At 42.7% G+C, this 27,103-nt stretch overlaps 1 protein-coding gene across 1 annotated transcript in view; it reads right to left on the bottom strand.

The window, feature by feature from the left end:
- Window positions 1-461: 461 nt before the first annotated feature.
- The window catches only part of LOC308380665 (IgGFc-binding protein), a gene marked incomplete at both ends in the record, with an annotated part of 45,357 nt that continues 18,715 nt past the window's right edge, over window positions 462-27,103 (bottom strand). The window contains 27 exons of the mRNA XM_080858071.1: window positions 462-472; window positions 778-1,351; window positions 1,518-1,846; window positions 2,101-2,239; window positions 2,484-2,680; window positions 3,179-3,461; window positions 3,710-4,311; window positions 4,523-5,066; window positions 5,313-5,911; window positions 6,092-6,662; window positions 7,250-7,587; window positions 8,321-8,776; window positions 8,930-9,565; window positions 12,299-12,610; window positions 13,961-14,534; window positions 14,701-15,029; window positions 15,291-15,429; window positions 15,674-15,870; window positions 16,183-16,651; window positions 16,900-17,501; window positions 17,722-18,265; window positions 18,517-19,115; window positions 19,308-19,875; window positions 20,418-20,755; window positions 21,079-22,260; window positions 22,750-22,800; window positions 25,568-25,735. Coding sequence (XP_080714197.1) covers window positions 462-472; window positions 778-1,351; window positions 1,518-1,846; window positions 2,101-2,239; window positions 2,484-2,680; window positions 3,179-3,461; window positions 3,710-4,311; window positions 4,523-5,066; window positions 5,313-5,911; window positions 6,092-6,662; window positions 7,250-7,587; window positions 8,321-8,776; window positions 8,930-9,565; window positions 12,299-12,610; window positions 13,961-14,534; window positions 14,701-15,029; window positions 15,291-15,429; window positions 15,674-15,870; window positions 16,183-16,651; window positions 16,900-17,501; window positions 17,722-18,265; window positions 18,517-19,115; window positions 19,308-19,875; window positions 20,418-20,755; window positions 21,079-22,260; window positions 22,750-22,800; window positions 25,568-25,735 — 11,351 coding nt within the window. The remainder of the gene's footprint in view (window positions 473-777; window positions 1,352-1,517; window positions 1,847-2,100; window positions 2,240-2,483; window positions 2,681-3,178; window positions 3,462-3,709; window positions 4,312-4,522; window positions 5,067-5,312; window positions 5,912-6,091; window positions 6,663-7,249; window positions 7,588-8,320; window positions 8,777-8,929; window positions 9,566-12,298; window positions 12,611-13,960; window positions 14,535-14,700; window positions 15,030-15,290; window positions 15,430-15,673; window positions 15,871-16,182; window positions 16,652-16,899; window positions 17,502-17,721; window positions 18,266-18,516; window positions 19,116-19,307; window positions 19,876-20,417; window positions 20,756-21,078; window positions 22,261-22,749; window positions 22,801-25,567; window positions 25,736-27,103) is intronic.

Below are 27,103 nucleotides of genomic sequence, written 5' to 3'. Positions count from 1 at the left end.
ATATATATATATATATATAATTTCATAAAATAGGAAATTAAAGATAATTTCATTTAACTTCTGTAAAGAAATAAAACAGAACAAATAAGAAGGTCAAGTTAATTTTGTTCTTAAATGACTTCCGTCATGATCTGGCGCTTTATAGAAGAAAAAAAATGAGCAAAATGAACTTGACCTTCCGGGGGGGCGGGGCGCCCCCCTATAATGGTAGGGGAAACACTGGGGCAATTAAGTCTTTAAATGTTCTTTACCAATCTCTGCAAACAAATGAAAAAGATTCAAACAGAATTGTTATGCAGAAAGTGTTTATTGTATATCGATAGAGAAGCGGTACATGTGATTATACTTTGTGATGCGTGTGATTATATCGCATTACAAATAAGTATTAAATGAATTGGAATACATGATATTGATTAATAGCCTTAGGTATGCGGCTTTTTACTTTGACAGATATATATTTTTTACTCATTTACTGGAAAAGAGCAAAATTGCAGTGGTGGTATTCTTGGCTGATGCTGTAGTTTGGTTTCTGTGTAGAGATAACTCTGCTGGTTTCCTTCAGTATCCTCTTCAGCGACTCAGCCCCTTCTCTTCAGACTTCTGTTTCAGAAAAATAATTGAACAATATTAAGTCATTTTGCATATGCAGACTTTTACTCAGCTCCTTAAAGTAAAATATAAGAAGAATTAAGAGCTGAGTAATTAGTTAGACGTATAAGCAACCACATTCATCGAGCCAAAATATGCAATAAACAGACTGAGGGAAATAACACTTACAGCAGTCGAGTGTCTGCAGCCACTCTTTAGAAATCTCAGCACCGTTCATCTGGCAGATTTTGGCATAATTGGTCATGACCCTGCAGAGCATCTCCTTGTCTCCGTCGTGGATGCACATGTTGTAAAGGCAGTCATCCAGCAGCTTCCCTGGCAGGACCTTGGCATGACAGGCAGAGAACGCACCGTTCTTCTCTGCGATCTCGCCACAGTAATTCTTCTGTTTATACAGCGCCTCATCCTCTGCTGTACAGACTGGGCATTGACCTTGGCAGGAGTGCCAGCAGGTGCTGTTGGACTCGGGAAGGCTCCATGCTTCGGCCCACTTGGTAAGGTTCGTGAGGGGGGTGCTATCGGGCATGGAGAAATCATCTGCCTGGTCACCGTTGTAGGTTCCACACATGCCCTCAAGATTGTTGTGGTAGCTGCTAGGCACAGTGACCTGTAAGACTTCCCCCCAGTCGAAGACAATATCCACTCCGAAGTCTGTGTTGATGAAACCCTGGTAGGACTTCTGGGTTATTCTGATTTTCCCAGATTTGAGAGTATGAGGGAGCTTAACCTTGGTTCCATCAACCTGGAAAACAACATGGCCAACAAGACAAGTTTATCAGATTAAGTCTGAGATTAGTTGCTCAGTGATCTTTACTTTTTTGAATACTGCAAAATGTGAATGTTTGTAAATGCACAAAATAACGAATGCGGATGTGTTTGAAATAAGATTGGAATTGAATGTCACGCACCACCACTGTGCCAGGATCACGATAGACAACAACAATCTTGACACCTTCAATGCTGATGGTTGCAGTCTTTAGGTAGGAACCTCTGTGCAGATTTTCCATCTCGGTTTCAGTCACAATGCTGAAAGGAGTCAGGGTGTCGTCCAGACCTATCGTCTGAACCAGGGTGTATATGCACGAGCCCTGGAAAGAGAAAAGCTTTCCATCGAAGCTCCGGTAGTGCGGATCCCCCATGACCCAGCAGGTAGCCTCGGATTCTGCCACACACTGGACATTGGTGCCATTCTTGACGCACCTCTCCTTTTCACGGCACTTCTTTGCCTCACAAGGGTCTTTCCAGGACATGATCAATTTAAAAACATGATCAACATAAATCATTATTGATTCAATTATGTCAATTTGATGAATTATTTATAATAATAATAGCAATAAAAACAATACGCATCATCATCATTCTTTCTAGATTTCATGAATAAATTCTTTCATAAACAGTTTCTTCACTTCCTGCCAACTGTATAGGACAAAGTGGAAAGAAATACTACAATTTCCTCAACACAATATTCAGTAACAAAGACAGGGGACTCACCTAGGTGATAGCAGTTCCTTACTCCTCCCCTGGTATCACAGACCTGTTCTGCTGTGCACTGTGTTTGCTCGCATGAAAACACACCATCCACACAGGTGCACTTCTCCGTGCAGTCTTCCCTCATCACCTCCTCCCCAGACTACAGGAAAACACGGGAGCAAATGCTGAGTCAATACTCACATCCAGTGTGCTTACACAACACTACACCACTACCATGACAAATGTGGAATATCCTGCTTTGCCATGAAAAGGTACTAAAATCAGTCGATGACGAAAGCTGGCTTTGAACAGAACCATCTTCATCATAACCTGATCAGGTTCATCTCTTGGCAAACACGCCTAAACACAAAGACGCACACACAAGTACACACTCACACACAAACCTTATAATATTGTCCATCAGCCACACATCCACATTTCCCAAATGGCCTGCACGTCCCTGCGTCAAATGCAAATCCATCCACACACTCACATCCCTCCTGGCAGTGTGAGCACTTCTGAGGTGTAGTTAGACTGGCACAGGTAGTGGAACAGGTGTCAGCACAGAGCTCATATTGACTGTCCTTTGGGCACTTCATAGCTAGGACAGAGAGAGAAATTGAGCAGAAAATCAAATGCTTTGGGTGAGTGTGGTTTGATACACGGAATCAAATTTGGAATTCAGCCACCGGTGTTTCACTATTTATAGATCAGATTAAAAAAGACAATGCAATCCCATAGAGCATATGCATATCATATATAGTATAAGTCATATCATATACATAGTATGAGTATACATTATATAAGGTACACTCACGACAGAATGTTTCATTTCGCCAGCTGTCAACCGAAGCCCCAGATTCCTGGCAGACAGCAACGTAGTTTTGCAAGTGTTGGCAGAGGACATCTTTACTCCCCCCTTGGTCTGAAAGGTCTTTTTCGCATTTATTAAAGTACTCCTGCGGGGGAACAGTTGTATGGCACTTCGAAAATGGACCCTTTATGTCTTTCAAGATTTCGCACAACTTTTTGGACTCCTCCTGCGTGCCTGGCGGGGGAGTGGGACACTGAGAACCACAACCTGTCTGACATTTCACACCCTCCTGAGCCACTACCCAGCCCTCAGCGAAGTCTTCTGCTGAAAGGGCCTCGGTACCATTGGGTAAGGCAAAATCATCAGCTGGGTTGTCGTTGTAGTTGCCACACAGGCCCAACAGTACGCCTTTGTAAGAGGATGGCATTTCCACTCTGACCATGGAGACAGTGTCATAGGTCACTTCCAAACCAAAGTCAGTCTGCAAAATGATGAAGAGGCCATTCTGATAAGCTCGCACCTTCCCGTCGTCCAGTTGGAGAGGGAGATTCACTCTGATACCATCCAGCTGTCAGTGGAGAGAGAGAGAGAGACGGCAAAGCAGTGAAAGATGTGGACTGCAATATTGCAGGATAACACAAAAAATATGGAAATGAAATGGTGGCAGGGGTTTAACAGAAGCAAAACATGGTAAAAAGTTATCTGTACGTTCACACATTTCCTTTACAATACTAGGTTGCTTAAGGAAGCAAAGGGGGAACACAGGACAGAAGACAACTAGAAGTACAGCTAGACAGCTACGGGATATGCAATTACCGTTACTTCCCAGATTCTTCCAGGGAGCATGAGGATGTTGTAGTCATTGACTTCTATTTGGACCCTGCGGGTAACTGTCGGATGATTGGGTGCTGAGTCCTGATGGACTACCACACTGAAGGGAACCCTCTTACCATCTTTGTCCTTGACGACCTCTGCCATTTTGTACACGCAGTTCCCAGGAACACTAAACCTCCTGTTATCGAATGAGCTGTATTGTCCCCTCCCTGACACAGAACAAGCTGCTCTGGCAGTTGGGAAGCACGCCTTGGTCCCGTCCTGGATGCGGCACACTTCATGGGGCCCACAAGAGAAGCTGCTTTGGCATTGTACCTTGCCGTCGTTCCCACACACACAACGGCCTGTGCACTGGTCACCGAGGAAAAATACTTGTCCTTGCTGGTAGTAGCGCCCTTTGTGCTCACAGCCACACTGATCCTCTGCCACACACTGTCCGTCGCTCTGCACAAAGTTGTCGTCGCACTCGCAGCCCTCCCTGCAGGGGGCGCTCTCGCAGCTCTCTGGCTCCTCGGCTCCGGGACACATCACAGAACAGCCAGACATGCACACCTCGTAATGGCTGTTTGCCCGGCAGGCCAGAGCTGGCAAAAAGGAACCATAGAAACTATAAACATCTCTGTGAAATGACCTTGCGCCAATAGAAAAGATGAACATTTGCATCTTTATCAATCATGTCCAAATCATGTTTGAACAGCATAACATCACATAAGGCAAGAAGAGCTAATCCTTGACTCAAGGACGCCTTTTTTCCTGAAAAACTGTACTTACGACAGAATGTCTTTGTTCTCCAACCATCGATCCTGGCTTTGGCCTCCTGGCACACCGTGGTGTACGTGCTGAGGGCATTGCAGAGAGCAGAAGAGTGGCCATTATACATGCACATGTCATAAACACAGTCATTATAGTACTGCTCTGGATTCACTTTGCCGTGACAGTCCTTGAAGGGACCAGCCTTGTTCGTGAGGATGCTACAGGCCTTTCGGAAATCCTTGTTCGCCTCTGCCTTGATGTCACACACAGGGCACTTCTGGCCTTCGCATGTGTCTTTGCACAGAGGGTCATCCTTCACTTTCCAGCTTATACCAAACTTGGTTGGGTTTTTGGCATTGGTGTTGTTGGGTGTAAGCATGTCATCTTGACCATTGCCATTGAGGTTTCCACACAGGCCACCCACCACTCCACTGTAGGTGCTCGGGAGAGTAACTGACACATAGCTTCTCCAGTCATACTGCACCTCAAAGCCAAAGTCGGTTTTAACCACTCCAGTCCGGCCTCTTCGGAAAATTGACAGTCGTCCCTCTTCCAGTGTCATTGGCAAGTTTACAAAAACGTTAAGCTTGAGAGGAAAAGAGAAGATCTCATGTCAGTTTTTCACAGAGAATTTACAGTGAAATGCAAAAAGAATATGTTGTCTTTTTGTGTTATAGCTAACTTTGTACCACAGAAAACGAACAAAAACACCATACTTATTGTTAGTTTATAGATTAGTTACTGTATGTCCAACTTTACAAATCATATCCTATTAAGAGGCATTACAACCATTTTCTATGCATGTGTGTGAATTTTGTATGATTGAACTTACCAGTACTCTTCCTGGGTTATCACTACTCAACACAATGGTGTATCCATACACTTTGATCAACACTGTCTTGGTGTAGGCCACCGCCTTGTTCCGGCCTCGGTTCTCGTTCTGGACTTGCACCTCAAACGGTTCCAAAGTTGGATCTTGAGTGTTGATTAGTTTGGACAGGTAGTATGTGCACGTTCCCTGGAAGTCAAATCTCTTACCATCAAACGAGCGGTAGTGTGGGTCACCGGAGCCCCAGCAGGTGTCGTAGGAGAGTGGGAAGCAGTCTCTCACACCATTCCTCAAAGAACACACTTCAGAACTCTTGCACTTGGTGCCAGTGCACTGAAGGTTTCCAGAATTGCATGTGCATTTTTTAGAGCATGTGTTGTCTGTCCAAAAAGTCGACCCTGGTGGGTAATAGCGCCCTTTGTGGGTGCAGCCACACGAGGTCTCTGGCACACACTTGTCAACACTGAGCACGAAACCCTTGTCGCACTGGCAGCCCTCTACACAGGGCAGCTGGCAGGTGGATGAGGCATCTTTCTCAGCACAAGACGATGCACAGGCTGCGCCACATGCTTCAAAGTGGCTGTTTGCAGGGCAATCTATGGCTGTGAACAAAATTGAGGAAGGACAAAAACGTCAAAAAATGACAGAGAAAAATGCAACCTCTTTTCGTGTGTAATGATATATTGTAAATAGCATATTTCTGTTTTGCTTAAAAACTAATAACATGACATTTTGTAATTTCCTCATTTTATATATTTTTTAAATTACTAGGCTGCACTTACGACAGTTAGCAAGAGTCCTCCAGCGATCGATCTTGATGCCCTCGGCCATGCATGCAGCCACGTAGTTTTCCATGTTGTCACACAGGAACCTTCTGATGCCTTTATTGATGCATATGTCATACACGCAATTGTCGAAGAACATGTTGGGGTCAACTTTGCCCGTGCAGTTGGCAAATACACTATTGGAGTCAGTCATGAGGCCACAGTACTTATTCCCACTAAATTTGCCTCGCTGGGCCGGAGAGCAACTGGGGCAATTATTACGACAGTTATCATGGCAGAACAAGTCACCGTCAGGCACTTTCCAGCTCTTTGCAGACTCGAGGGATGAGGACAGTCGACTTCCAGAACGGCTGGTCCATTCATCACCACGCTCACCGTTGTAATTCCCGCAAAGTCCGCCAACTGTGTTGAAGTAGCTGCTTGGTGCTGTGATGTACAGCATCATACTCCAGTCATATGACACTTTCAGGCCAAAATCAGTTATCAGAACGGCCGACCTTCCTCTGTGAACCACCTGAAGCTTTCCCCCCACAAGACTCACAGGCAGGAACATAATTTCGCCGTCCACCTGGTGAAGAAGTGTGTTCTTTTTAGATCATGATCAAAATATCTAAAACCTTTCAGATACATTATAAAACCTGTTGACTTCAGTCTTAAGTGGTCCACAGTTGTGGGTCAGCAACATTTTACAGGGCACATATACATCGGTAATACAACAGATAGATTCATCAGGTGTATAAAATAAATAATAAACCTTTTTTTGTAACAAATAGGTCTGCCCTCTAACAACATTTTTGTTTGAAAAATTTAATTTCACATGCGGTCCCTATTCAACAACCAGTATATGATAAAAGAATACAAAAATCCAATATGGCCACTGATTTGAGCCAAACATTTTCATGTCAATGTGCCACCAGGTTTTTCACCCAAGGCTACTCTTCAGAGAGCAATCAGAGCAAATCATGATGGCTGTCATATGTTGCTCAATCAGCCAACAACCAGTATCTGATAAAAACATTACAAAAATGTAAAAGGGACCATTTGACCCAGCAATTTTCATAGCTATGCACCACCACTGAACCCCATCTGGAGCAAGCACAAAGGCGACATTTCTGTGTGAAATGTGTCTACATTGGTTAAACTTTTGTTGCTTACCTCCACCGCGCCCCTTCTTTTTCTGATGGCCACTGTGTGATTGTACACAGTCACTGTGACCTTCCTCACATAAGACACCCATTTGTTCCCTCGGTGGTTATTCTTGGCCTGGACTGTGAAGGGAATAAGGCCTTCCTCTTTCTTCAACACCTCTGCCATGGTGTAGGTGCAGGTGCCCTGGAAGTCATAGCGTTTCCCGTCAAAGGTTGTGTAATGGGGATCCCCTAGAGCCGAGCAGGTTGACCTTGAGATGGGAACACAAACACCTCTTTTGCATTCCTCCTTCTCCCGGCACCGTATACCATCACAAGGGTCAGGTGGTGAAGTTGGTACAACTCCTGAAACACAGTCATTGATAGAGATTATTTCCAAACATGGTTAATGACTTAAGAATATAATAATCAAGTGCCTTGTATTAATATATTCCTTGTATGAATCATGTGCTTATGAAAGCAGGAACATGGCTTTTCTCTCTGTGTGTGTAACTAGAATATTAGGTGCCACTAAGTCTGCATATGAACAAGAGCATGTTAAGACCAGAGGAGATAAGAAAGGAACTGTGCTTCTTCCAACCTTGTGCAAAACTGCCATCCTTGCAAGACAGGGAGCCTCGGACGTGAGAAATCCACTATATAAACCTTGTGAGATGGGTTTATCATTGCCTTCACTTTCAGCCTTGTTCTGGGAGGGGAGCCCGATTGCAATTGTCTTTGTTTGTTTGTCTAATAAATATACTTTCATGCAGCTACGGAGTCCTGAGGTAACTAGGGTGAATTTTCACCTATTAGTCATTTTTCAAAAATGATATATACTGTAGGGAGAGACCATTTTAATGAAAACTGATGACTACACTGCTACCAACAAATGGAAATGAGAAATAACACTTATCACACAATATACCTAAACATCTGGCTTTATTCAGATAGGATACCTTCAGTCCAATTCAGTTTTATAAAATCAAAAACTATTTCAGTGGACATTCACCGCAGGTCAGTGTTCATATTTTAATAAGACCAACTACTGGATTGTTATATTTTATAAAGTGTTGTTAAGGTGTGAATAAAAGCTCACCTGTGGAACACACTCCGGTTGTACCATAACCGTGCCTTTTTTTGCCACCAAAGACATAAACTGTCATGAGGGCCTTTCCAGAGATGGTGAGAGGACCTTTGCCTTTTCCAAGTGACTTCATGGCCCACACATACCGCCCATCAGAGCCAAAAGGCGTCCAGCCTGTCACACCACTGATTGTGTGTGAGTCCTCGACTTCAGAGACGATGACAGCCGTGTTGCTATAACTTTCTTGTAAGTACAACGTCCACTTATTTGACATCTCAGACGTCGGGAGAATGGTGGTGAGAAACTCGTCGTGTGGAAGGTTGCTTCCAAAGTACATCACCATTACCCTCTTGTTGCTCCTTACAATGATGGGTTCACCATTATATATGGTGATTTTCTTGCTTCCCCCTGCATTAAGTTTTTTCTCTTTTGGCTGATTTGAAATGTAAACATCTGTATCATCATCAGCTGCAACCACATATGCATAATTGTTAGTCTTACCCCAATTCCAGGTCATACCCCAATTCCAAAATTGATTCTTTCGTTTTGTTTGCATAACCGGAATCAGAAAGTGATCAGAAAAACTTGTTGTTGGGATTAGCTGTTCATATACGTGATTACAGCTTCCACTCCCGATCCGAGCACACTGGTCTCCAACTAGAACAGCCAGAGGTTGTGTAGACAGGATCCTGGTGCCAGTGAACGTGTGACCACTTATAAATTGGTAGACTTCATAAGGCTTTAGCTTGAGGGTAAATTTCTTCCCGGGTGTCCAGTGCTCCATGCGTTCGACAGACATGTCAGCATAAGGCAGGATTTCCACCACGTTTTCTCCATCACCATTTACGATTGCAACAAGAGCTTTTCCACGACGGTTTTTTTCATCTGGAATTGGTGTGAACACTACATATTCCCTGCCCAGGTTGGATGTTGGGAGGATCACACTACTTTCTCCGGAGCCTCTTTTGTTATTTGATGTCACCACAGTGATGTCACTGGTGGAGGAAATCTGGACAGATTTGTGAGATAAACCTGCATCTGACAGTTCGGTCCCTTTTGGTAAATCAATCCATACTGTGCCCCCTTTGAGGACATTCTCACTCTGTGTGAATAAAAGGCTCCTCACAGTCACTGTCACTGTGGCTGGGTTTTCATGGGCCGTAATAGCAAGCTGAAGTTTTACAGGTCCGCCAGTCCTATTATCATAGTTTGTCAAGAAGGTAGTCATAAATTCTCGACCAACAGGACACCCACTCACTGGTAAAACCAAACAGGAGAGAAAATATCAGGTGAAATTTATGCTTGGTGAAACATGATAGTCTTAAAAAAAAAAAAATGGTCTTCAATGAATGCATTTTTTATTAATTATTTTGAAAATCTGCTTAAAGAAAGTTTTAAAAAAGAAGCGTTATTGCTCTGAAAGGGATTATGATAAAATATTGATAAAGAAATCAAAAGTTCTTGCAGCCAATCTGCTGTTTACAGATGTTAAATCCTTACAACATTCAATCCTCTGCTAGATCCAGTATCATGTTTCTGAAACGAGTTACTTTGAATGCTCTGCTTGATATGTGATCAAATTACATTGAGGACACCAGACCTTTAAGTATGTAAGTATATTTTCACTGAATGTCCAAGATTTTCAGTAAACGTATGACATTATTACAGGAAATGGGTTACTTATTATCAGAGACAAACAATTCACATGCAAAAACGCAACAAGCCCCATTATGATTTGATATGATACAGGTCTGGTTCTTACCTGAGGCTATCGCTGCAGCCAAGAAGAATAAAAGTAGTTTTGTATCCATGGCTGAAAACAGAATAAAAGTGGTTTGGTATCCATGGCTGAAAACAGCACAAAATATGATCCTTGAAACTTCTTTTTACTATACAATTGTGCGTACATTCACTAGTACAGACATAAAGTTAAGTCTCTCAATGAAAAATGAGTATATTGAAACATATATTTGGCAATCTAACAGTTGCAACAAATGATACCCATACCTTTCATTGAAGCCCAGTGGGAGTTCACTGAGATATTTATAACAGGAGTCTTCCTTTATATAGTATGCAGACTTAACAATGTAAACATATCGAAGCAGGATCTGATGATAACTTTATCCTTTATTGGGAAGAGAACATTTCCGGTATGCAAATTGTTGTTTGTGTAGTGATGGCTCTGATAGTTACGGATCACACGCAGCTTGGGCGCTGTCTTGTGACAATTGTCTTTCTGTATTTAGTATGCAGACATGCTCAGCTATTGAAAATTAAAATATACTTAAACAAATTAAAACATATTTAAACAGGATCTGATGACAACGTTTTCCTTTATTGGGATTCCACGGATAATACTGTTTGTCTAGTGGTGCAGCTGTGTCAGTGATGGAGCACACAGAGCTTGGGTGCCGTCCTGTGTCAATTGTTCTCAATTGGAAGATGTGTGACACTAATTAAACAAGTCAAAGGATGGCATACTGGTTCACTGGAACCGAGGTGTGCCTTTGTTGTGTGCTGTGGGTGGTGTCAGTGGTTGATTCCTCACATTCCTATGCTTCACTCTGCCAAGTTGTCCCCCTGGATTGTAGACATAAGATTTCTTCTTTATGTTTACTTTGTTTATATACCAAGCCAGGGACGTTTGGAGCTATTGAAAAGTCAAGTTTGCCTGGGGCTTATCTTGTTTTTTTTGTTTTTTTAAAGGGAATTGGCACTGGTAGTTTGGGGAGGTATGTCTACCGTACTACTAAATTAAATACGTTCCAAAGAAAAAACGATAAAGAAGGTCTGTCTGAACTTAACTGAACTGAGAATAGCACATTTGTTATGTCACTGATAGCAGTACTTTTGGTCTATCCATCAAGGATTGCTCTTAAAATACACTCAGGTAGCCTAATTGCTGACAGGGATCAGACCACCTTACAGAGATGGGCACAAATTCATAAAAAAAAAGTTTTTAAAAAATCGTATATGCTCATCAAATATATAAAAGTAAAATACAAAATACTTTCTAAGCGGTTGCAACTTGTGTGAATTCATCCCCCTCAAGAATGTACAGTATCACATTCACACCACATTCATTAAGATTCAGTGGGCAGCCAGACCTTTTTTGTCAGCAGACCTTCAGACCTTTCACATCTAGGCAGACCCCATACTGTTCCCCTTCCTAACACGCCCCACCTTACACATTGAACCAGACACAGCCATTATGTTAAGTTGTGTATGCTACCTTCCTATAACTGAAATGTAACATGTATTCTATATGAAGAAGATCATAGAGAAGAAGATTATGCAGAAGACTTCAATGCAGAGCCTACATCCTCGCATACATAATCACTAATCAAGTCAAGTCAAGTGTACTTTATTGTCAAAAATCTATGTAACAGGGTTAGCACAGAAGTTTGAAATTGCGTTTGACCAGTCTCCAATGTGCAGTTTAAAACATTTAAATAAGACATTGACAAAATCTCTCTCTCACACACACACACACACACACACAAACATTTAAATAAGACATTGACAATAATCTCTCTCTCACACAGACTCTCACTCACACACACATACACACACACACACATAGCAGCAGAAGTACAATCAGTGGTCATAAGGTGCAACAGTAAAGTAAAGTGCCAGTGGCATGGTGAAGTGACTATGGAATGTTCATGTGGTTTTCTTCAGTGTGTTGATGAGTCTGATGGCTTGTGGAAAGAAGCTGTTACTCAGTCTGCTTGTGCGGGCCCGCAGGTTGCGGTACCGCTTCCCTGATGGTAGAAGGGAGAACAGACTGTGCTGGATGAGTTGTGTCTTTGATGATGTTCATTGCCCGCTTGGAACAGTGTGAAGTGTACAGTTCCTGAATGGGTGGTAGGGATGACCTGATGATCTTTTCTGCTGTCCTCACCACCCTCTGCAGTGCCTTCTTGTCTGCAGCTAGACAGCTGCCGTGCCAGACAGAGACGTTGCTGGTCAGGATGCTCTCAATAGCACCTCTGAAGAAGATGGTGAGGGCAGAAGTGGGAAGATCAGCTCTTCTCATCCTTCTCAGGAAGTGGAGTCGTGTCTGCGCCTTCTTGACCAGTGCGGTGGTGTTGGTAGTCCATGAGAGGTCATTCGTGATGTGCACTCCCAGGAACTTTGTGCTTTTCACAGACTCTACTGCACTGCCGTTGATGATGAGTGGGATGTGTGTTGGTTGTTTCTTTCTGAAGTCCACAGTAATTTCTTTAGTTTTGTTGACGTTGAGAAGCAGATTGTTCTTCTCACACCAGTTGATGAGTAGCTGTACCTCCTCTCTGTATGCTGAGTCATTGTTGTCTTTGATGAGGCCCAGCACTGTTGTGTCATCTGCAAATTTGATGAAGTGATTCGTTTCAAATTTGGCACAGCAGTCGTGGGTCATCAGCGTGAACAGCAGGGGAGATAGCACACATCCTTGCGGCACCCCCGTGTTTATGATGGTGTTCGCTGAGGAGTTGTTTCCGACTCTGACTGTCTGCGGTCTGTTAGTAAGAAAGTCCAGCAGCCAGTTGCACAGAGAAGTGCTGATGCCTATTTTACTCAGCTTGTCCACCAGATGTTGGGGGATGACGGTGTTGAACGCAGAGCTGAAGTCAATGAACAGCATCCGCGCGTGACTGTAATAATCACATGAAGCTGCTACTCCTACGTCTTGCACGTTACACGCTTAGAACATTCTGTCGCTGTGGCAATCCCTGCCATTCAGGAAGAGTTAATGTGTTATGGAGGAAGTCGATCTTTGCTTATTTTTCTCTCTGTACTTCCTGTTGCCTAGCTTGTCCCCTGGAGGCATTTAACATAAACAGAGAATCACTTGTAGGCTGATGGTCTCTCTGTTATTCTTGCAGTGGCATTAAATTACCCAAGAAACTTTGACGTTGTAGATAGGGAGAAAACCTTTATTTAGTCCGAAGATACAAGTTTCCAAACTTCTCTAAGTATCCAGTCCTTGGTAAACACTTAAGCTAGTTGAGAAATGTATCTGTACAGATGCCATGACCAGTCATATCTTGCAAAATAGGTGTTGGCTACGGTTGTTCAAATGATTTTCTATTATTATTATTCACAGAAGTGCTGGGGCAATTAAGTCTTTAAATGTTCTTTACCAATCTCTGCAAACAAATGAAAAAGATTCAAACAGAATTGTTATGCAGAAAGTGTTTATTGTATATCGATAGAGAAGCGGTACATGTGATTATACTTTGTGATGCGTGTGATTATATCGCATTACAAATAAGTATTAAATGAATTGGAATACATGATATTGATTAATAGCCTTAGGTATGTGGCTTTTTACTTTGACAGATATATATTTTTTACTCATTTACTGGATAAGAGCAAAATTGCAGTGGTGGTATTCTTGGCTGATGCTGTAGTTTGGTTTCTGTGTAGAGATAACTTTGCTGGTTTCCTTCAGTATCCTCTTCAGCAACTCAGCCCCTTCTCTTCAGACTTCTGTTTCAGCAAAACAATTGAACAATATTAAGTCATTTTGCATATGCAGACTTTTACTCAGCTCCTTAAAGTAAAATATAAGAAGAATTAAGAGCTGAGTAATTAGTTAGACGTATAAGCAACCACATTCATCGAGCCAAAATATGCAATAAACAGACTGAGGGAAATAACACTTACAGCAGTCGAGTGTCTGCAGCCACTCTTTAGAAATCTCAGCACCGTTCATCTGGCAGATTTTGGCATAATTGGTCATGACCCTGCAGAGCATCTCCTTGTCTCCGTCGTGGATGCACATGTTGTAAAGGCAGTCATCCAGCAGCTTCCCTGGCAGGACCTTGGCATGACAGGCAGAGAACGCACCGTTCTTCTCTGCGATCTCGCCACAGTAATTCTTCTGTTTATACAGCGCCTCATCCTCTGCTGTACAGACTGGGCATTGACCTTGGCAGGAGTGCCAGCAGGTGCTGTTGGACTCGGGAAGGCTCCATGCTTCGGCCCACTTGGTAAGGTTCGTGAGGGGGGTGCTATCGGGCATGGAGAAATCATCTGCCTGGTCACCGTTGTAGGTTCCACACATGCCCTCAAGATTGTTGTGGTAGCTGCTAGGCACAGTGACCTGTAAGACCTCCCCCCAGTCGAAGACAATATCCACTCCGAAGTCTGTGTTGATGAAACCCTGGTAGGACTTCTGGGTTATTCTGATTTTCCCAGATTTGAGAGTATGAGGGAGCTTAACCTTGGTTCCATCAACCTGGAAAACAACATGGCCAACAAGACAAGTTTATCAGATTAAGTCTGAGATTAGTTGCTCAGTGATCTTTACTTTTTTGAATACTGCAAAATGTGAATGTTTGTAAATGCACAAAATAACGAATGCGGATGTGTTTGAAATAAGATTGGAATTGAATGTCACGCACCACCACTGTGCCAGGATCACGATAGACAACAACAATCTTGACACCTTCAATGCTGATGGTTGCAGTCTTTAGGTAGGAACCTCTGTGCAGATTTTCCATTTCGGTTTCAGTCACAATGCTGAAAGGAGTCAGGGTGTCGTCCAGACCTGTCGTCTGAACCAGGGTGTATATGCACGAGCCCTGGAAAGAGAAAAGCTTTCCATCGAAGCTCCGGTAGTGCGGATCCCCCATGACCCAGCAGGTAGTCTCAGATTCTGCCACACACTGGACATTGGTGCCATTCTTGACGCACCTCTCCTTTTCACGGCACTGCTTTGCCTCACAAGGGTCTTTCCAGGACATGATCAATTTAAAAAACATGATCAACATAAATCATTATTGATTCAATTATGTCAATTTAATTAATTATTTATAATTGCAATAATAATACTAATAATACGCAGCATCATCATCATCATTCTTTCTAGATTTCATGAATAAATTCTGTTATAATCCGTTTTTTCACTTCCTGCCAACTTTATAGGACAAAGTGGAAAGAAATACTACAATTTCCTCAATTCAATATTCAGTAACAAAGACAGAGGACTCACCCAGCTGATAGCAGTTCCTTACTCCTCCCCTGGTATCACAGACCTGTTCTGCTGTGCACTGTGTTTGCTCGCATGAAAACACACCATCTACACAGGTGCACTTCTCCGTGCAGTCTTCCCTCATCACCGCTTCCCCAGACTACAGGAAAACACGCAAGCAAATGCTGAGTCATTACTCACATCCAGTGTGCTTACAAAACACTACACCACTACCATGACAAATGTGGAATATCCTGCTTTGCCATGAAAAGGTACTAAAATCAGTCGATGACGAAAGCTGGCTTTGAACAGAACCATCTTCATCATAACCTGATCAGGTTCATCTCTTGGCAAACACGCCTAAACACAAAGACGCACACACAAGTACACACTCACACACAAACCTTATAATATTGTCCATCAGCCACACATCCACATTTCCCAAATGGCCTGCACGTCCCTGCGTCAAATGCAAATCCATCCACGCACTCACATCCCTCCTGGCAGTGTGAGCACTTCTGAGGTGTAGTTAGACTGGCACAGGTAGTGGAACAGGTGTCAGCACAGAGCTCATATTGACTGTCCTTTGGGCACTTCATAGCTAGGACAGAGAGAGAAATTGAGCAGAAAATCAAATGCTTTGGGTGAGTGTGGTTTGATACACGGAATCAAATTTGGAATTCAGCCACCGGTGTTTCACTATTTATAGATCAGATTAAAAAAGACAATGCAATCCCATAGAGCATATGTATATCATATATAGTATAAGTCATATCATATACATAGTATGAGTATACATTATATAAGGTACACTCACGACAGAATGTTTCATTTCGCCAGCTGTCAACCGAAGCCCCAGATTCCTGGCAGACAGCAACGTAGTTTTGCAAGTGTTGGCAGAGGACATCTTTACTCCCCCCTCGGTCTGAAAGGTCTTTTTCGCATTTATTGAAGTACTCCTGCGGGGGAACAGTTGTATGGCACTTCGAAAATGGACCCTTTATGTCTTTCAAGATTTCGCACAACTTTTTGGACTCCTCCTGCTCGTCTGGCGGGGGAGTGGGACACTGAGAACCACAACCTGTCTGACATTTCACACCCTCCTGAGCCACTACCCAGCCCTCAGCGAAGTCTTCTGCTGAAAGGGCCTCGGTACCACTGGGTAAGGCAAAATCATCAGCTGGGTTGTCGTTGTAGTTGCCACACAGGCCCAACAGTACGCCTTTGTAAGAGGATGGCATTTCCACTCTGACCATGGAGATAGTGTCATAGGTCACCTCCAAACCAAAGTCAGTCTGCAAAATGATGAAGAGGCCATTCTGATGAGCTCGCACCTTCCCGTCGTCCAGTTGGAGAGGGAGATTCACTCTGATACCATCCAGCTGTCAGTGGAGAGAGAGAGAGAGACGGCAAAGCAGTGAAAGATGTGGACTGCAATATTGCAGGATAACACAAAAAATATGGAAATGAAATGGTGGCAGGGCTTTAACAGAAGCAAAACATGGTAAAAAGTTATCTGTACGTTCACACATTTCCTTTACAAAACTAGGTTGCTTAAGGAAGCAAAGGGGGAACACAGGACAGAAGACAACTAGAAGTGCAGCTAGACAGCTGCGGTTTACGCAATTACCGTTACTTCCCAGATTCTTCCAGGGAGCATGAGGATGTTGTAGTCATTGACTTCTATTTGGACCCTGCGGGTAACCGTCGGATGATTGGGTGCTGAGTCCTGATGGACTACCACACTGAAGGGAACCCTCTTACCATCTTTGTCCTTGACGACCTCTGCCATTTTGTACACGCAGTTCCCAGGAACACTAAACCTCCTGTTATCGAATGAGCTGTATTGTCCCCTCCCTGACACAGAACAAGCTGCTCTGGCAGTTGGGAAGCACGCCTTGGTCCCGTCCTGGATGCGGCACACTTCATGGGGCCCACAAGAGAAGCTGCTTTGGCATTGTACCTTGCCGTCGTTCCCACACACACAACGGCCTGTGCACTGGTCACCGAGGAAAAATACTTGTCCTTGCTGGTAGTAGCGCCCTTTGTGCTCACAGCCACACTTATCCTCTGCCACACACTGTCCGTCGCTCTGCACAAAGTTGTCGTCGCACTCGCAGCCCTCCCTGCAGGGGGCGCTCTCGCAGCTCTCTGGCTCCTCGGCTCCGGGACACATCACAGAACAGCCAGACATGCACACCTCGTAATGGCTGTTTGCCCGGCAGGCCAGAGCTGGCAAAAAGGAACCATAGAAACTATAAACATCTCTGTGAAATGACCTTGCGCCAATAGAAAAGATGAACATTTGCATCTTTATCAATCATGTCCAAATCATGTTTGAAACAGCATAACATCACATAAGGCAGAGCAAGAAGAGCTAATCCTTGACTCAAGGACGCCTTTTTTCCTGAAAAACTGTTGTACTTACGACAGAATGTCTTTGTTCTCCAACCATCGATCCTGGCTTTGGCCTCCTGGCACACCGTGGTGTACGTGCTGAGGGCATTGCAGAGAGCAGAAGAGTGGCCATTATACATGCACATGTCATAAACACAGTCATTATAGTACTGCTCTGGATTCACTTTGCTGTGACAGTCCTTGAAGGGACCAGCCTTGTTCGTGAGGATGCTACAGGCTTTTCGGAAATCCTTGTTCGCCTCTGCCTTGATGTCACACACAGGGCACTTCTGGCCTTCGCATGTGTCTTTGCACCGAGGGTCATCCTTCACTTTCCAGCTTATACCAAACTTGGTTGGGTTTTTGGCATTGGTGTTATTGGGTGTAAGCATGTCGTCGTGACCATTGCCATTGAGGTTTCCACACAGGCCACCCACCACTCCACTGTAGGTGCTTGGGAGAGTAACTGACACATAGCTTCTCCAGTCATACTGCACTTCCAAGCCAAACTCGGTTTTAACCACTCCAGTCCGGCCTCTTCGGAAAATTGACAGTCGTCCCTCTTCCAGTGTCATTGGCAAGTTTACAAAAACGTTAAGCTTGAGAGGAAAAGAGAAGATCTCATGTCAGTTTTTCACAGAGAATTTACAGTGTAATGCAAAAAGAATATGTTGTCTTTTTGTGTTATAGCTAGCTTGGTACCACATCATTGTTAGTTTATAGATTAGTAACTGTATGTCCAACTTTACAAATCATATCCTATTAAGAGGCACTACAACCATTTTCTATTAATGTGTGTGCATTTTGCATGATAGAACTTGTAACTGTATGTTTGCATGATTGAACTTACCAGTACTCTTCCCGGGTTATCACTACTTAAGACAATGGTGTGTCCATACACTTTGATCAACACTGTCTTGGTGTAGGCCACCGCCTTGTTCCGGCCTCGGTTCTCGTTCTGGACTTGCACCTCAAACGGTTTCAAAGTTGGATCTTGAGTGTTGACTAGTTTGGACAGGTAGTATGTGCACGTTCCCTGGAAGTCAAATCTCTTACCATCAAACGAGCGGTAGTGTGGGTCACCGGAGCCCCAGCAGGTGGCGTAGGAGAGTGGGTAGCAGTCTCTCACGCCGTTCCTCAAAGAACACACTTCAGAACTTTTGCACTTGGTGCCAGTGCACTGAAGGTTTCCAGAATTGCATGTGCATTTGTTAGAGCATGTGTTGTCTGTCCAAAAAGTCGACCCTGGTGGGTAATAGCGCCCTTTGTGGGTGCAGCCACACGAGGTCTCTGGCACACACTTGTCAACACTGAGCACGAAACCCTTGTCGCACTGGCAGCCCTCTACACAGGGCAGCTGGCAGGTGGATGCGGCATCTTTTTCAGCACAAGATGATGCACAGGCTGCGCCACATGCTTCAAAGTGGCTGTTTGCAGGGCAATCTATGGCTGTGAACAAAATTGAGCAAGGACAAAAACGTCAAAAAATTACAGAGAAAAATACAACCTCTTTCCTTGGGTAATGTAGATGATATATTGTAAATAGCATGTGCAGATTACTCTTTTGCTTAAAAACTAATAACATGACATTTTGTAATTGGCTCATTTTATATATTTTTCATTTTACTAGGCTGCACTTACGACAGTTAGCAAGAGTCCTCCAGCGATCGATCTTGATGCCCTCGGCCATGCATGCAGCCACATAGTTTTCCATGTTGTCACACAGGAACCTTTTGATGCCTTTATTGATGCATATGTCATACACGCAATTGTCGAAATACATGTTGGGGTCAACTTTGCCTGTGCAGTTGGCAAATACACTATTGTCAGTCATGAGGCCACAGTACTTATTCCCACTGAATTTTTCTCGCTGGGCCGGAGAGCAACTGGGGCAATTATTACGACAGTTATCATGGCAGAACAAGTCACCGTCAGGCACTTTCCAGCTCTTTGCAGACTCGAGGGATGAGGACAGTTGACTTCCAGAACGACTGGTCCATTCATCGCCGCGGTCACCGTTGTAATTCCCGCAAAGTCCGCCGACTGTGTTGAAGTAGCTGCTTGGTGCTGTAATGTACAGCATCATACTCCAGTCATATGACACTTTCAGGCCAAAATCAGTTGTCAGAACGGCATACCTTCCTCTGTGGACCACCTGAAGCTTTCCCCCCACAAGACTCACAGGCAGGAACATAATTTCGCCATCCACCTGGTGAAGAAGTGTTTTCTTTTTAGATCATGATCAAAATATCTAAAACCTTTCAGATACATTATAAAACCTGTTGACTTCAGTCTTAAGTGGTCCACAGCAACATTTTACAGGGCACATATACATCGGTAATACAACAGATAGATTAATCAGGTGTATAAAATAAATAATAAACCTTTTTTTGTAACAAATAGGTCAGCCCTCTAACAACATTTTCGTTTGAAAAATGTCCATTCAACATGCGGTCCCTAGTCAACAACCAGTATATGATAAAAGAATACAAAAATCCAAAATGGCCACTGGTTTGAGCCAAACATTTTCATGTCAATGTGCCACCAGGTTTTTCACCTAAGGCTAATCATGATGGCTGTCATTTGTTGCTCAACCAGCGAACAACCAGTATCTGATAAAAACATTACAAAAATGTAAAAGGGACCATTTGAGCCAGCAGTTTTCATATTTATGTACCACCACTGAAGCAATTACAAAGGCGACATTTCTGTATGAAATGTGTCTACATTAGTTAAACTTTTGTTGCTTACCTCCACCGCGCCCCTTCTTTTTCTGATGGCCACTGTGTGATTGTACACAGTCACTGTGACCTTCCTCACAAGAGACACCCATTTGTTCCCTCGGTTGTTATTCTTGGCCTGGACTGTGAAGGGAATGAGGCCTTCCTCTTTCTTCAACACCTCTGCCATGGTGTAGGTGCAGGTGCCCTGGAAGTCATAGCGTTTCCCGTCAAAGGTTGTGTAATGGGGATCCCCTAAAGCCGAGCAGGTTGACCTTGAGATTGGAACACAAACACCTCTTTTGCATTCCTCCTTCTCCCGGCACGTGATACCATCACAAGGGTCAGGTGGTGAAGTTGGTACAACTCCTGAAACACAGTCATGTTTTATTTCAAACATTATATATACTGTAGGGAGAGACAATTTTAATGAAAACTGATGACACAATGTGACTACACAGCTACCAATAAATGGAAATGAGAAATAACACTTTTTTCACACAATATTTTATGCAATACCTAAGCATCTGGCTTTATTCAGATAGGATACATTCAGTCCATTTCAGTTTTATAAAATTAAAAACAATTTCAGTGGACATTCACCACAGTTTAGTGTTCATATTTTAATAAGACCAACTACTTTACTGGATTGTTATATTTTATAAAGTGTTGAGGTGTAAATAAAAGCTCACCTGTGGAACACACTCCAGTGGTACCATAACCGTGCCTATGTTTGCCACCAAAGACATAAACTGTCATCAGGGCCTTTCCAGAGATGGTAAGAGGACCTTTGCCTTTTCCAAGTGACTTCATGGCCCACACATACCGCCCATCAGAGCCGAAAGGCGTCCAGCCTGTCACACCGCTGATTGTGTGTGAGTCCTCGACTTCAGAGACGATGACAGCCGTGTTGCTATAACTTTCTTGCAAGTACAACGTCCACTTATTTGACATCTCAGACGTCGGGAGAATGGTGGTGAAAAACTCGTCGTTTGGAAGGTTGCTTCCAAAGTACATCACCATCACCCTCTTGCTGCTGCTTACAATGACGGATTCACCTTTTACTATGTTGATGTTCTTGCTTCCCCCTGCATGAAGTGTGATTGTTTTCTTTCCTAGCTGATTTGAAATGGTAACATCTGTATCATCATCAGCTGCCACCACATATGCAAGGTCTTTTATGTTGTTATTGGTTGTTTGCATACCCGGAATCAAATAGTGATTTGAAAAGCTTGTTGTTGGGATTAGCTGTTCATATATGTGTTCACATTTTCCTGTGATCAGACCACACTGGTTTCCCACCAGAACAGCCAGAGGTTGTGTAGACAGGATCCTGGTGCCAGTGAACGTACCTTGACTCATAAATTGGTAGACTTGATTAGGCTTTAGCTTGAGGGTAATTTTTTTCCCGCGCTTCCAGCGCTTTATGCCTTTGACAGGCATGTCGGCATAAGGCAGGATTTCCACCACGTTATCTCCGTCACCATTTACGATAGCAACAAGAGCAGACAGTATACTTGGCGTTGGTGTGAACACTACGTACTCCCTGCCCAGGTTGGATGTTGGGAGGATCACACTACTATCTCCAGTGTAAGGTTTGATATTTGATGTCACCACAGTGATGTCACTGTTGGAGGAAATCCGCACAGATTTGTCTGATAACCCTGGACCCCACAGTTCAGTCTTGGCTGGTAAATCAATCCATCTTGTGTTCCCTTTGGGCACATTCACACTCTGGCTGAAAAAACGACTCGTCACCGTCACTGTGGCAGGGTTTTCATGGGCCGTAATAGCAAGCTGAAGTTTTCCGTAACTATATTCATAGTTTGTCAAGAAGGTAGTCATAAATTCTCGACCAACAGGACACCCACTCACTGGTAAAACCAAACAGGAGAGGAAGATATCAGGTGAAATGTGTGCTTGGTGAAACATGATAGTCTTAAAAAAATGTTTTCAAATAACAGAGGTCTTCGATGAATGCATTTTTTATTAATTATTTTGAATATCTGCTTGAAGAAAGTTTAAAAAAAAAAGTGTTATTGCTCTGCAAAGGATTATTGATAAATAAATCAAAAGTCCTCTCAGCAAATCTGCTGTTTACATTCAATCCTCTGCTAGATCCCCTGTATCTTGTTATTGAAACAAGTTACTTTGAATGCTCTGCTTGATGTGTGATCAAATAACATTGAGGACACTAGACCTTTTAGTATGTATGTTTTCACTGAATGTCCAAGCTGTTCAGGAAACGTATTACATTCACAGGAAATGTTAATATGTAACTTATTATTTAGAGACCAACAATTCACATGCAAAAATGCAACAAGCCCCATTATGATTTGATATGATACAGGTCTGGCTCTTACCTGAGGCTATCGCTGCAGCCAAGAAGAATAACAGAGGTTTGGTGTCCATGGCTGAAAACAGAATAAAAAAGGTTTGGTATCCATGGCTGAAAACAGCACAGAATATGACCTTTGAAACTTTAGGTCAGCCCGGGAATGGAACCATCTCCCACAGAATATAAGAGAATCAACCTCATTCAACTGCTTAAAATGAAATCTCAAAGCATGGTTGATAAATAACCAAAAATTTGGTCATTAGTGGGTAAGCAGTAGAACTTGTAAATTGGGATTTATTTATTCATTTTTTGTATTTTATTTTATTTATCTTATTTTATTTAAAATTATTGTCTGATTTGATGTTTGATATATACGTTAATGCTTTTTTTTTTAGGTTGTATAGCCTTTGTCACTCTGGCAGGGGGACTGCCAATGGAAATTAGCCAATTAATTGTATTGTATTGTTAACAATTTAAACTATATAATTGTGCGTGACCTCTACATTCAGATATACAGTTAAGTGTCTCAACGACCATACAGAATTTTTTTTATATTTAAGCAAAAATGTAGCAATCTAACAGTTGCAACAAATCAAACCCATACCTTTCATTGGAGCCCAGTTGGAGTTCACTGAGATATTAATAACAGGAGTCTTCCTTTATATAGTATGCAGACCTAATAATGTAAACATGTCGAAACAGGATCTGATGATAACTTTATCCTTTATTGGGAAGAGAACATTTCGGGTATGCAAATTGTTGTTTGTGTAGTGATGGCTCTGATAGTTACGGATCCCACGCAGCTTGGGCGCTGTTTTGTGACAATTGTCTTTCTGTATTTAGTATGCAGACATGCTCAGCTATTGAAAATTTAAATATACTTAAACAAATGAAAACATATTTAAACAGGATCTGATGACAACGTTTTCCTTTATTGGGATTCCACGGATAATACTGTTTGTCTAGTGGTGCAGCTGTGTCAGTGATGGAGCACACAGAGCTTGGGTGCCGTCCTGTGTCAATTGTTCTCAATTGGAAGATGTGTGACACTACTAATTAAACAAGTCAAAGGATGGCATACTGGTTCACTGGAACCGAGGTGTGCCTTTGTTGTGTGCTGTGGGTGGTGTCAGTGGTTGATTCCTCACATTCCTATGCTTCACTCTGCCAAGTTGTCCCCCTGGATTGTAGACATTAAGATAAAGATTTCTTCTTTATGTTAACTTGGTTTATATACCAAGCCAGGGTGTAAAAGGTCGGGATAGCCGTCGTGGTTAGAGCTAGATGGAAACTCATGGAGGACTCAGGATGTAGAAGATGTTGGAAAGCGTTGATTTTTATTTCCTCATCCTTAGGCCCATAAGGCTATAGATCAATGAACATATTACATAAATAATTACAACGTTGCAAAAGGACAATACATGGGCAGCATAGCCACTCTACAAACAAACACGTCAACTACATAAAAAGGACCATCTTAGCTGGTCAATGAGAGCTCCTAAGACTCACGTCTTATTAAACAGGAAAACTCCCCCGAACAAAAGAAAAGGCGAGTTAAAGTAGCCTAGACAAAAACCTCAAATTGGCTAAAACCAATCTAATCAGCAGGTGTGTCATCGGCACAGGCACCAACACCTGTGGCTCACAGCAGCCATACATTAACAAATCAATCGGCTCATAACAGCCAGCAACTCACTACTCTACACCATGGTAGTTATCAGGCTAGTGACGACATAGTCAGCACATAATACATCAGCCAATTACTCGAGAATACTTCGGGGTAACCCGGTTTAAAACTCGCGCTTAATCGCGCAATAATCGCTTCACTAACTTAAACAGCCGCACGCAAGACAATACTTAAACAGTAAGACAAACGCTATGCAATATGATATGAGGTATGATTTTAAATTAAATAAACGGAACATTTATATGACAAGACATTGAATTTGTGTGGTTATTTAAACAGAATGCCATGGTTGACGGAACGTATAAACTGTAGGCTACATGTACACGCACATCGGGCATGCCAAACATACACAAAAAAACCTGCACCCAGGCAAGTAAAGGCAGCAGCCTACAGGCTGCAGTGGCGGGTCACACAAGTGCCCCGTCACACAGGGATGTTTGAACTTAACTAACTGAGAATAGCAAATATATTATGTCACTGACAGCAGTACTTTTACAAGTTACAAGGCAGATGTTTTATTGTCAAATGCACAGAATAACACAGGGTCAAACTGGGCACTGACATTCTTAAGACAAGGAACTGTACAACAACCTACTATAACATAACATAACATAACATGAAATATACTTTTTTACAATTACTCTGAACATTATTTACATGTGTTAAACATATAATAACCTAATTTATAATAATAACATGTAATGACCCTACTCAATATACAACATGAATATACAATACAGTACGCTAAACCTATAATACATATATATATTAACCTACGCTAAACTAGTAAACCTATACTTACAGACAAATCCAGTTTTGGAGTTACAGGTAGTGCAATATTACTGATACAATATTACTAATGCAAACTGTAGGTTGAAAATGACAATGTATGTAAAGTGTCGAGTGAGAAAGTGTTTCAATGTCCATTTAGAAGCCTGATGGCCCTCGGGAAGAAACTGTTCTCCAGTCTGCACGTACGAGACCGAATGCTACTGCCGGCCAGAAGGCAGCGGGGTAAAAAGTCTGAAGGCTCGATGGTAGCAGTCTTTTAGGAGCAACTTTAGCTTCCCTGAGGCATCGTGTGGTAGGTGTCCTGCAGGGCTGGGAGCTCCCTGTCAATGATGAACTCAGCAGACCTGACCACACTAGGTAGGACCTTGCAGTCCTTGGCTGTGCAGCTCCCATACCACTGTGATGAAACCAGTCAGGATGCTCTCTATTGTGCATCTGTAGAAGTTGGTGAGGTTGACTGAGTCCATGCCAAACTTCTTCAGTCTCCTCAGGAAGAAGAGGCGCTTCTGGGCCACTTTGGCCACCCTGTTCCCTGTGAGCAGACCAGGTTAGATCATTGCTGATGTTCACCCCGAGGAACCTGAAGCAGCTGACCTTTTCAACTACGGATCTGTTGATGTGCGTGCTGCTCCTTCTGCCGTCTCCTATAGTCCACAAGCATCTCCTAAAAGAGGTTTGGTATCCATGAGAGAGGTTATTATCCTGACACCATGTAGTCACACTGTAAACCTGAACAAGTTCAGAGTACTTAAAACTTTTGATGTAATCGATTACATAATAACATTTGAGTACATATATATTTTTTTTAAGTAAACTTAACTTTTTAAGTTCTCTGAACTCATATTAAATAATTTTTATACTTAGATCTTTTAACCTCTATGTTCTTAATTATTTTCACTCAACAACACAAAATAAAATTAAGTTTTAAGCATTTAATATTGGTAAAAGAGTTCGTCCGGCAGGGATTCCAAAATCGTCCAGGATTTTGCCTCGTCGGATATTTGTGTTTCTCTGTGTCTTTCACAAAGTTTTTGAAAGGGTATCTCCCTTACGTTCCAACTTCTTGCGCAAGCTCTTACTGTAGAGAGAACTGTCACTGGTCGACCACCTTCCCAGTGTTGCCAGATGTACATTTACATTTACATCTGTGATTTAGCAGACGCTTTTATCCAAAGCGATTTATAAGGAATTTTGCATTTATAGATCAGGAGCAGTTTAGGGGTTCACACTTACACACTTTGTTTCTTTGTTTCTTTGTTTCTGATGCAGCAATCTTTATTCCAGTGCAGTTACGAAGCACTAGAACATACTCCGGGTTCAGCGGTGTAGGACTGAATGCCAAGCCTCTACAATTCTAGTCATATATACTGTTTTAAGACCCCTCCTATAGGCTGCTAATGTAAATGAGCTAGGCTTGTAATGCAAACAGGTCTGGCAACCTTTTGTCGTTGTATATGATAATCTGGTTTCTCTGTCTGAGATGGTTTTCAATGGCCTCCCCCATTCCCATACTATGATTAATTGCAGTCACTCACACCTCAGTTTGCTTCCTGACCCCAGGTGTCTGAGCAAATCCAGTGTGGGGACTTTTCCTTTGTGACCATGATAAGATAACCATTTTGGGTATTCCGCTGGCCAACTTTTGGTGGTCACAGCAGCTGCTTGATCATGAATCTTACACAACCTTTCAATCTCTCGATTACTAAACGACTACTCTACCTTAAGTCTGCTGTCTCCGTCTCTCATCACAAGTTCTCTGCAATAGTTTTCTCAATGACGTTGATGACGTCAGATACTAAAAAATATGAGTTATCAGGCAATGTTCACTCAAACAAATACATTCCAATACAATTGAAACGTCTTCACTTGCTCATAAAACTAATACATTTAAAGTTTGGTC

This window comes from Sprattus sprattus, assembly GCF_963457725.1.
Source record: "Sprattus sprattus genome assembly, chromosome: 19".
NCBI classification, from domain to species: Eukaryota; Metazoa; Chordata; class Actinopteri; order Clupeiformes; family Clupeidae; genus Sprattus; species Sprattus sprattus.
This window is presented reverse-complemented; position numbering and strand designations above follow the sequence as displayed.